This window comes from Dromiciops gliroides, chromosome 2 (assembly GCF_019393635.1).
Source record: "Dromiciops gliroides isolate mDroGli1 chromosome 2, mDroGli1.pri, whole genome shotgun sequence".
In the NCBI taxonomy this organism is placed as follows: domain Eukaryota; kingdom Metazoa; phylum Chordata; class Mammalia; order Microbiotheria; family Microbiotheriidae; genus Dromiciops; species Dromiciops gliroides.
The window spans coordinates 97,779,975-97,792,089 of NC_057862.1; the positions used below are offsets into that span (position 1 = coordinate 97,779,975).

Below are 12,115 nucleotides of genomic sequence, written 5' to 3' on the forward strand. Positions count from 1 at the left end.
TGGCATGTAGTAGGTGCTATAGAAATGCCTCTTCCTTTCCTTTCCCTTCCCTGTAGGTGTGGGGTAGCTTTATGCTGGGCTAATCAGAAAGTCCTAAAGCTGGCTTCCCTCACTATATTTAGTTTGTCCTCAGCTCTAGATTCAGATGCTATCAGCCACTGCTGGTCTGGAGACACTGTTAGGATGCCCTGGAAAAATTCAAAATTTTTTGACTTGTCAAAGTTTGCAAGATTAACTTTTGTTTGGGGTGGTGGGGAGTAAGACACAGAAGTTCTCTTTCCCTTAAGCAATTGCTTCCCAAAGCCTTGACTTTATTGCTCATTTCTCTATACTGGCCTACCCATTTGAATGCTCAGGTTCAGACTGGCTAGCTATTTTATCCATCCATCCTCAACCAATCCCAATAATTTTACTAGATAGCAACATTTAATCTGGTCTAATGACTTTCATTCCTTCCAAACTGTGATCTATTTTCATACTTTTAGTTGATTGATTCAGTAGAGGTATTCTCACCTGATAAACATAGTTAGGTTGAGTGATTTATTAAATCAACCCTTATCCTTACACACAAGCAGTATGTGTTAGAGATGAAATTTTAACCTAGATCCTCTTATTCCAAAGCCAGAGTTCTTTCCACTGTACCAATTTCCCTCCAGTTACCATATTCCCACTAGTATGTAGTTCAGCAAATACTGGGCTTATCTGTACAGGCTTCAAAGAGGAGGTAGAACTGATCTGAGTGTTGAATGATGGTAATGGTTCTAAGAGGTAGAGGTGAAGAATGACTCCACTGCAGATATGTGAGATGACCTTGGCAAATTATACTGATGTGGGATATATAAAGGTTGATTTTGGAGAACCAATGGGCCACTTAAAGTGAAATGTAAAGTTCACAAAGGAGTGTAATATGAAATAAGATTGGATAGATAGATTGGAGCCAGATTATGTAAAATTTGAAAAGCCAGTCAGGGTAGTTTATAGTTGACCACAAAGTCCATAAGGAGCTACAGAAGGTTTTTGAGCAAGGGAGTGACATGGACAGACCTGTGTCTTGGAAGATTCCTTTGGAAGCTATGGATAGGGTGGTTTAGGAATAGGGAGACCCCAATCAGGGAGAAAAGTTACGGGCTATTATGATAGGTGAAAGATGATGAGCTCTTGAACTGGTGAAGGGGGCAGAGAGGAGCTTTTCTTTTTCTCCATATAAATGTGTAACCATCAGAACATGTAATATAGAGTATTTATTATGAGCCCCAAAGTCTGGCACAGCACTTATTATGTAAAGTTAGGTACTGTTTTGAGCACTAGGGATACAAAGAAAGGTGAAAACAATCCTTTTCCTCTAGAAGGTTATAGTTTGGTGGTGGTGGGTTTGGGGGAGGGGTTGGAGGCAATTGAGATTAAATGACTTGCCCACAGTCATGAGGTCAGATTTGAACTCAGGTTCTCCTGACTCCAGAGCTGGTGCTCTATCCACTGTGCCACCTAGCTGCCCCAAGGTTACACTTTAATGGGAGAGAAAATAAAATACATAATGGGGTAGATGGAAGGTAATCTTAGAAGTAAAGGCTCTAGCAGCTTTGGAAAATGAACCAGGCCTCCTGAAGAAGATTTGAGCTGAGTCTTGCAGGAAGCCAGGAATCTTGAGGGGCAGAGATGAGAAGAGAGAGTATTTCAGACCTTGGAGAGAGCCAGGGTAAATGCCTGGAGATGGGAGATGGAGTCATGCATGAGGAACAACAAAAGTAAGCTGGAATGACAGGATTGTAGAGTGTAGGGAAGGCTATATAAGAAGACTGGAAAGGTTGGAAGGGGCCGGTGGCAAACAAAGGACTTTATACAATCCTGGAAGTAATGTGAAACCACTGGAAATTGGGGGGGGGGGGCGAGGAAGATGTAGTCAGATCTGCTTTGTAGGAAAATCTCTTTGGCAGCTGAGTATAGGATGGATTGGAGTAGGGCAAGACTTGAATTAGGGAGACCAAGAAGGCTGATGTACTAGTCTAGGTAATAGGTTATAAGGACCTGAACTAGGATGATGGTGGAATGAGTTGAGAGAAGGGGAAGTATAGGACAGATATTATGGAGGTCAAGATGTCAAGATTTGACAACTGATTGGATATTTGAGGTGGTGAATATGATTAAAAAGCAGAAGATTTCACTGAGCTGAGCATATTTAAGAATAAATAATGGGATTGGTTGGGACTGGAGAGCAGTGGGGAGTGGATAGTCATGGTGGAAAGAAAAGAAAGTCACGCTCTCCATTTTTGAAGCAGTCATTCTCTTAGGTTAAGGTAATCAGAGTTTTCTTTTCACATTTCACATTTTCACATTTTGTCTTATTTTCTGGCCTTTGAGGTATTCCATTTGATCCAAGCTGTCCTTGGATTACTTTAGCTGAAGTTTCAGAAAAACTGCTTGCAGTTTTTGCTGTGTTTTCAGAGAAAGATTGGCAGCAAACTTGTTCTTCAAGTCACCCATTGAAGTTAGTATAAAAAGTAGCTCCCAATTAAGAGAGGCCTCCAACTGAGGATGTGGGTGTCATTATGTTCATTAAGAAAGTCCTATATTGTTATCTAGATTCATTAATCATTTGAATGAACATATAATCGAAGAGTGTGGCAAAATACCAAAGAAATCCTACAGAGAGCAATCTGATAATTGAAAAGAAAAAAAAACAACCCTCTGCCAACTGTATCAGACATCACCCACAACTCCTTGCCAGTACTAAGAAAAAGAAACGTGGATACAAAAGCCCATAACTAATTTACAGAATAATTTACAGAATATTTTTGACTATGAAACGAATAGGGCAAAACCTCTGATACACCTGCATATTCTTGTCTTCCCAAAGAATATTGGTAGGCTTCCTCCCCTTAGCAGAGCACTGGCAGATATTTCATAAAGGAGGATTCTGGGGTAGAGGATTTGGTCATTAGGAAGTAATAGTAATGTAAATTGAAAAGAAGGCAATAATAGTTTGTCATTAATAAAGTGTACTTGCAGGGAAGAAGCCTCCCTTTTGGTGGCTAATTTGCCTTCTTTATTCACAGACAAAGTTGTCATAATCTATTCATGCATGAACAGCTTGGCCATGTGTGTGCGGTTGGTTCCCCTGGTCTGCTCATTAGCATTGTCCCTTGGAACTCAGAATTTCTTAGCCATAGAAGAGAATCTTAGATCCAAACTTAGTGTCTGTCATGATTTGTTATGTATGCTGGGTGATAACTAGGAATCTTTTATTAAGAGAAACAGCCTGGAATCCTGGAAAGGATTGTTGGACTGGGAATCAGAAGGCAAGGGTTGAAAAATCCTGACTCTGACTCTTAGATTGTTAAGTAGATGAATCATTTATTGATTGTTTACTGTGTGCCTAAGTTCTGACAAATATAACATAGTCTCTTCCCTCAAGATTACATTCTAATGGGGGAAGACAACATATAAAGAAGATTTGGAAGGGTTGCTAATGGGGTACGTCAGCGGTAGAGATGACCTTCAAATGTCATCGAGCCCTGGATGTAGGCAAGATAAAGCCAAAGCTATCCTATAGGAATCTAGAGTGGTTCCAGGGATGGTATCCAGTTTTTCAGTGGGAAAGTAGTTAGAGATGATGCTCTGGGCGGAGACAGCATGGCATAAAAATTACTGGAAAAGTGCTTTGGAGGCCTGGATCCAAGAAAGATAAGGCTAAGACTGGGCTATCCGAACCCAAAGAGGTTCCAAGGGTAAAGTCCAATTTTCCAGTGGGAAGGAGGTGGATAAGATTCGCTGGGTGGAGACATCATGGCATGAAGATAACTGGGAAGTACATTGGAGGTCTGGGGCTGGCATACAGGAAAGATAAGGATAAGACTGCCCTTTCAGAATCCAGGGTGGTTCTAGGAGCAGAATCCAATTTTGCAATGGGGAGGAAGTGGAAATAGTGGCCAGAGTGAAGGATTCTTATTACCTGTGTTATCTTAAGCTAGCCCCTTAAACTCTCAGAGCCTCAGTTTCCTTATTTGTAAAATGGGAATTATAGTTCTTACCTCCCAAGGCTGTTGTGGTGAAAACAGTATGTAATCCTTGAAGCAATATATGATTGTGAAATTACTAAGATACTTCCCCTCCCCTTTGTCTTCTACCCTAAGCATAGAATATTGGACCTGTGACAAATCCTCAAGAACATCTAAAACAACTCTGTCCATTCAGAGATGGGGAAATTGAATCCTAGAATCCTGTTTTCAAGGACACATTGCTAATTAGTGCCCAGAGCCATGATTAGGACTCAGGTCTTCCAACTCTCAAATCTGGAATTCTTTCCACTGAATTATAATTGTATCTCTCCTTGCAACACCAAATGGTGAGATACTCTGTCATTTTTCACTATTATGGGAAAGTATTTCAAGCATGTGAGGAAAATTGAGATGTTAGGCTTCCATGGAGCATCTTATTTGGGTGTCTAGGGAAACTGGCTAATTGCCTCAATAATACTGGCCACAGTCAAGCAGTTGTATGAGCAAGTAGTAGACATGCTTTGTCCTTATTTGATTTACTCTTATCCTGTGGTCTCTTCTCATCAAAGATTGTTCCATTACATTTGTAATTAAGACACACTTCAGAGGAGTCTGAGGCTTATCCAGTGAATTTCACTTGGATGAGACATTCCATATCCCCTAAGGGAAGAGAGAGAGAGAGAGAGAGAGAGAGAGAGAGAGAGAGAGAGAGAGAGAGAGACAGAAAATAATAGTCCTCTGCACTAACCTCACATTCCCCTCCCCCCCCCAAAAATAGCAACTCTCAATCTGAAGTCAATCAGCCTGATTTGCAGACACATTTTCCCCAGTGAATAAGTTTCCGTAACCAAGCTGTAAACATGTTTGTGTTTCTCCAGTATGTGGCTGTGACCTGGCTCAAGGAGGCTTCTTCATAAAGAACGGAGAATACCTCTGCACCCTGGATTACCAGCGGATGTATGGAACGCGTTGTAATGGCTGTGGGGAATTCGTGGAGGGAGAGGTGGTGACCGCTCTCGGGAAGACCTACCACCCTAACTGCTTTGCTTGTACGGTCTGCAAGTAAGTAGTGACTGGTCAGCCACCCACAGCAAGTCAGGAGCAGGAAAAAGCTGTGCAGTGTGGTAGAAGCATGGCACTGGACAAATTTTCTTGCTAATAGCATTCTTCCTCTGCCCCCTCCCTCTGCTTCCCTTTTTTTCACCCCCATCGATCTGTCATCTCCTTGTCCTTTTACCTCTTTTCCTCCTCCTCCCTCTCTTCCCCATCTCTATCCCTCTTCCTCTCTCCCTGACTCCCTCTTACTTTCCCACTCTCTATGCTTCTCTCTCTCCCTTTTCTCCCTTCTCTCTTTCTTTCCCTCTCTCCCTTCCCCTTTTCTTCTTTCCCCCCTCTCTTTCCCCCCTCTCCCCCTCTTTTTCTCCCTCTTTTCCTTTCTTTCTCTTCCTTTTTCTTCTCTTCTCCCCTTCTCTCTCCGTTTCCCTTTCCCCCTGTCTCCTCCAACCACTCCCTTTCCTTCTCCATCTCCCCTCCCTCCCTTTTTTCTCTCTCTCCTTTTCTCTCCCTCTTCTTTTTCCTCTCCCTTTCTCCATCTCCCCCTTTCCCTCTTCTTCTCCCTCTCCCTTCCTCTTTCTCTCTCTCCATTTTTTCCTTCTACCTCTCTGGTTAATTTTATTTTTTTAAAAAAAGGATTGAACCATTTTGAATGTAAGGTGGCTTTTGTGTGTGTTGGGGGGAAATATTTTGAGGTATTGTTTTGAATTATTTTGCTCATAGCATGTAGATTAAGACCCTGTGGTTTTTAGCCCATATCCTAAACAAGAAGGCTGGCTAACAGATACAAGTTATTTTCTTATTGGGCCCTAATCCAGCCAATTACTAGTCTCTGTGAAGTTAGGATGCATTCCTGTTTGTTCTGTTTTGTCACAAAAATCTCAAAAGCATTGTGTGCTATATATTTTTGATAATTGAATTACATTTTGCTTTATTTGGATTGTTTTTAGGAATTTCATTGCACCTTGCCAGACAATTATAGGTGCCTAGAATTATTACAAAAGCAAAGTTCAGTCCTCACTCCTTGAGCACTGGCTTGATAGCAAAGAGACCTGAGTTTGAGTCCCAATCATTACAAATTATGTGACCTTGAACAAATCATTTGATGTCTCTGTCATAGGATCATAAATTTCAAGCTAACAGATCTCAAAGGTCATGTAGTCCAACCCCCTCAATCAAATAGTCAACAATCATTTATTAAGTGTCTGCTCTGTGTCAGGCACTGTCCTAGGTACTTAGGGTAGGCTAGGGACTGGATCTTTGATTTTGTTGAGAGAGAGAGAGAGAGAGAGAGAGAGAGAGAGAGAGAGAGAGAGAGAACTCCTAAATGAGGAAATTCCCTCTACCATTAAAGGTTGGAACCTTCTCTGCAGTTTGTTGTCTTAAAAAGTTGCCTAGAGTACTCACTGAAGTGACTTCCCCAGGCCACACAGGCCTTGTTTCTCAGAGGGGAGAAGAGAAGAAAGAATAACCTTCTTTTCTCTTGCACTGGGAGTTATGAAACTGGGTCCCAAGGCAGATTCGTAACTCCCAGGGCAAGAGAAAAGAAGTTTATTCTTTCTTCTATGTAACAACCCTTTACATTTCTGAAGACAGCTTTTCCCAAAGCTCTGTTCCTTTCTTCAAGCTAAACGTTCCCAGTTCCTTCAATATCTCCTTATGGGAATGGACCTATTTCTATCACGACCGTCCTCCATTTGTTAGTGTGACATCTCTAAAATTGAACACAGTCGTGTCTTATGCTGCCTCTCAGTGCTGTGAATATGGAGACAAAAACTAAATAAGGTCCCGCCTTCAGCCCTTACTTTCTAATGCTTTCCCCTGGTAGATGAGGAAACTGAGGCTGAAAAAGTTTAAGTGACTTACCCAAGGTCACACAGGTAGTGAGCAGGTAACAGGGCTTGGATTCCTCAGGTCCTCTGACTCCAGACTCATCATTCTTTCTATTCTAATGTGTGACCTCTCACTGGGTCTTAACTTACTTTTCTTATACTTCAATGGCTCTTTAATCTCATGAATATTGGTACTACCTTTATTGATAGAGAGTATCACCTATCTATGCCTTTTCATCTTGTGTAATTCTTTTCCAAGTTCTCCTATAAATCCTTATTTACTCAGGAGCTACTCAAAGTACTAGAGGTCTTCTCTCAGGTCTTTTTTCATTCCGTAGCCACAAGTGCAGAACTCAGTCTATCTCTTTTTCCATCAATCTTACCATGTGATCAGTCCATTCTCTTTTTGTTTATATATCCCATTTATGGGGACAGAGAATATAGAACAGTAGTTGAATAGCCAGCCTTTGTGTCAGAAAGAAGTGGTATGAAATCCTAATTCTGGTGCATGCTAGCTTTGTGACTACATACACTGTGCTATTTACATCAAGCCCCAGAACCTTACACAGACTCCTAGAAGATATACGCAGCCACTCAGAAGAGTTTGGCCTGACCATGCGCACAGAGTAAACCAACTGGATAAAGAATGTCTCTTGGGGGCAGCTAGGTGGTGCAGTGGATAGAGCACTAGCCCTGGAGTCAGGAGAACCTGAGTTCAAAACCAGCCTCAGACACATAACACTTACCAGCTGTGTGACCCTGGGCAAGTCACTTAACCCCAATTGCCTCACCAAAAACAAAACAACAAAAAAAAAGAATGTCTCTTGTCCTGATTATGATAGTCGGTGTATGGACAATTTATAGACTTTATTTATTGGTATGATATGATATATCTGAGACAGTACAAATGAACAGCAGGGCTCAAAATTATACAGGAAGGGAAAAGCAGATTGGATTGCCTTCGAGAAATTTCAAACCATTGTTAAAGACCTCAAACTTTTCCTCAAAACAAAGTGAGGCAATTGGGGTTAAGTGACTTGTCCAGGGTCACACAGCTAGTAAGTGTTAAGTGTCTGAGGACGGATTTGAACTCAGGTACTCCTGACTCCAGGGCCAATGCTCTATCCACTGTGCCACCTAGCTGCCCCAAGGCCCATTTTTTAATACAAATATTCTACTGATGGTTTTTGTATGGCTATGAGAAAAGGAACACAATGGTCTCCAAAGAAATTAAATTGAATATCACAAAAAGGTGTGAGCAGGCAGCAATATGTAAACAATAAGGAATCACAAAGAACAGGAATAAAAAATGTCCTCAAGAAAATGTATGATAGACAATGGGTTGGTCACGTTGCAAGGATGAGGGATGCCAAGAAGATAGACTCAGTCCTCTACTAGTATCATCTAAATGTCAGGAGAAAGTGAGGAAGTCCTCCCCATTGTGACAGATTTATGGGAGGACATGGAGAGGAGTCATTCATGTAAGATGGACAGACATGGATGGCTTGTGCTCTGTATTGTTGAAGGGGATATGCAAATCAGTAAGATCACAGATCCCTTTGAGATCCATGACAATGAAGAATACCTTTGGTGAGCACCTATCTTCCTATTTTATGCCTCTATCATGGTCAGTTATGGTGATGTAAAAAATCAAAAAGTCATCAATAAAAACTGATTTCTTAAAAAGTCACTATCAATATATACATGGACATAGTTTGGTGAATCATGAAAAATTCTTCACATAATTTCTTTACTTTTTCATGATGTGCAACAGATACTAACACAAGCTACAGTTACTTTCATGGTTATCTTTTGCTTGTATTTATTATAAACATCATAAACCAAAATGGCCAAAGAAATAATGTTGCTTATTGAATTAGGAACACATAAAACCAATTCTTTCAAATCCGTTGTTAATCTCTGTAAAGAATATGTGATACCTCTTATTTAATTAAAAGTTCTTTTTTATCTTCTGGATTTGTTTATAATTTAAAATGTCAAAAGTGGGGCAGCTAGGTGGCGCAGTGGATAGAGTACTGGCCCTGGAGTCAGGAGTACCTGAGGTCAAATCCGGCCTCAGACACTTAACACTTACTAGCTATGTGACCCTGGGCAAGTCATTTAACCCCCAATTGCCTCAATTAAAAAAAGAGAGAGAAAGAAATAACAATAAAATGTCAAAAGTAATATAGTTCAGTTCTTCCAAAGGTAAAGTCATTGAACAAACCTAACATTTAGAGTACCCAGCAGCTGAATTGTTCATTGATTATCTAAAAATCATGCAATTCTTAGAACTTTCTTACCCTCTTGAAAATTCCACGACTGTCAGTCTAGAAGGGCACACAGATTGCACAGAACAAAAGGATTTTTGTATATGAAATGTCTTTATTTCATATGTGTAATCAAAGACTTCCTTACCTTATATCCAATCTGCTAGTAATGAACCTTTACGGACTTTACTAGGTTAGTCCTTGGACAAGAGACTTAATATGATACTATAACCTTACTTGAAGCCTTTTCAACTTAACAGAATCTCCCAGAGCCTATGTTCTGTTACCCCTCAGGAGCCCATGGTCACCTCCACACAAAGATGGCACATCAAACTAGGACTTTGCAAACATAGATTTTTAAACTGAAAAAATTATCAGATTGGGCAAGATGACCTCTGTTCTGTTATGGTAGAAAGGAAGCTCGTTGGGAGTAAGAATTGCTTCACTCTTATTTGCATCCTTAGTACCTAGCTCATAGTGGGTGCTTAATAAATATTTTAGCCTTATTATCCTATTGCTCTAGAAGAGAGAGCTTTGAAGTTCCAATTTGTAAATTGAATTAAGAGGAGTCTCTTCATCTTAATTAAATTCGACTTCACTTTCTTTGATTTGCCATGAAGCATAACCCTTTGATAACCCTTTGACTTGGTTTGTAAAAATAATAGAGATATATATGCTCATATAGGCTTTGAACCTAAAATTTCAGGTTTGAGTGGGGCAGGATTATCTTGTGCCTATATTCTTTATTTATTGTGTAAAATAGGTATTAAGTGAAAGGAGGGAGGGGTGAGGTATTAAAGGGGATGGCCCTTTAGCTTCTAAATGTTCTCCCTATAAGTCCCATTAGAAGTTCATTCCAGACAAAATTGATTCTATGCTTGTCTAATACAAGGATTGACCAGATCGTGGCTTTTACTCATCTAAAATACAATTCTGCTTTGGTGAACCAGTGTTAGTAAAATCTTGTCTATGTCTTGGGTTATGTCTTATTGGACAGTTGCCTTGAAATTTCCTCAATGCACATATACATGATAGTAGCCAAGTAATTTTGCTATTCTAAATTTACCCCTTGGTTTATTTAAACAGTTAATTATCAATAACGATGAACAATTATGGTGTTTGGATGGGGGTTGAAACCAGGAGCAACTGGAAGAAAAAGAACATTTATAAAAATAAATACAGATCTTAACTTCAGGCTATTCTTTGGTTTAATTGTAGTTTGTTCTCAGACTTATGCTGATATGTTTGTCTTGCAGGTTTTAGAACAACTTGCTAAATGGCAGTATCACACAGAGAATGCTATTGCCTTTAGAAATTCACATTAATGAATTCTGTTGGTGAATTGGCCAAGTGCAAATTAGAAGTAAATAATCTGGCAGAGAAAATATATGTGGAATATTTGTTCAACAGTTATAAAAAATAGCATGTAGGCTGCCACTGAATTGGGGGTTAGGGGAGAGGCAGCGGGAAGCAAGGAGAAATACATCAGACAACTGGCATAAGATTGAGAGTTTGCAAAATGAATTGCAGCATTTGAACATTGGTAAAAATGAAATCTCAATGATACCCTTCAACATTTGCCTTTCTGAAAGGTGCTAGCGCTAATTTACTGAATAAATATCTATTAATAGTGAGTCTGATTCTTTGTGCTCCTATGATCCTCACTTTTTAAGCAAATAACATCCCAGGTACCATGAGAATTTTTCTTTAACACTATCTGGCATCAGGGATAGTTTCTGCTTCAATGAAGGAGTTTTCCAATCTCTAATTTTCTAATGTCCCAGTTACCTAAAGTAATTAACACCTAAATTTCTAGCATCTCTCTTGGGGAGAGGCCTTAAGTATTTAGCAAGAATTCATGGTATTCAAAATCCCTTATTCTCAAAAGACCTATCAGCTGAAAACTTCCTGTCACATGCTGTTCAGAAAAACATTGAGACATCACTCAAGATAAGAAGTTGAAGTAAATTTTTTTCTCTTTTGTCATTTACACAATCCTGCTTTTGAAACAAAAGCATCAACTTCCATAACCCCTTTTCTCTTCTAAGTGAGGTGCATTTAGTCATTGGATGGGCTCCAGTTGGCTGACTTGATCAAGACTGCATTTCAAATATTTTGGCCGGTGTTCCTCTAAGATATCATTTTGCCCCAGAAGGCAGAAAACTGAAGGAGTAAGAGAAAAGACTTGAATCACTGGAATAACCTTGACTACAATGTCTTTCTGTTTCCAGACGCCCATTTCCACCTGGAGACCGAGTTACCTTCAATGGAAGGGACTGTCTTTGTCAACTCTGTGCTCAGCCAATGTCTTCCAGCCATAAGGAGGTCTCAAGCTCCAGCAGTAAGTATCCTCATGGTTCTGTCTAGCCTTCTCCTCCATGAATGCATGTAATTTTTCACAAAGTTGGCTTATATTTTTGTTATTAAAAGAGTCTTGCTATGGGTCTCATGAGCTGTAAAGACACTCATAGTTAATTTGCTTTTGAGAAACCATATTTTGGTAATGACCAAAATTGCTCTATCTCTCTTCCTAGCTGTAAAATGTGTAACTTGTTGAAGGCCTTTTGGACAATAAAATCCCTCCTGTGAAAAACATTTATTTTCAAAGGAACAAATTAAGGATGTGATAGACATCAGACTGATCTGGTAGAGCATGAAGATGAGAGAATTACTAAAGTCCTCCTTAGAAAAGCACCACAGTTTTGGACTTTTGAGGTTTAGCTTTGAGAATGCTCCAAGCAGCCAGAGAAAAGCAGGGGCTGTTGCCATAGCAACCATTATGCAAACTTGGAAAAATTTGGAAAGTTATGCTCAACCTATTCAGTTTTCACCAAACTGAGGAGTTTTTATTTATTACCCACAAAAAGACCTTGGACATGCAAACTAAACCAGTTTCATCTAAGTGAAAAGAATGGGTATACTGTATTTTCCTTCTCTTAGGTAAAGTTTGAAAAGGTGAATTGGT

General features: G+C 39.8%; 1 protein-coding gene across 1 annotated transcript in view; it reads left to right on the plus strand.

The window, feature by feature from the left end:
• The window catches only part of LOC122738349 (actin-binding LIM protein 1-like), a 342,439-nt gene that overhangs the window by 245,082 nt on the left and 85,242 nt on the right, over positions 1–12,115 (plus strand). Inside the window, exons 3-4 of the mRNA XM_043980400.1 lie at positions 4,874–5,057; positions 11,382–11,491. Coding sequence (XP_043836335.1) covers positions 4,874–5,057; positions 11,382–11,491 — 294 coding nt within the window. The remainder of the gene's footprint in view (positions 1–4,873; positions 5,058–11,381; positions 11,492–12,115) is intronic.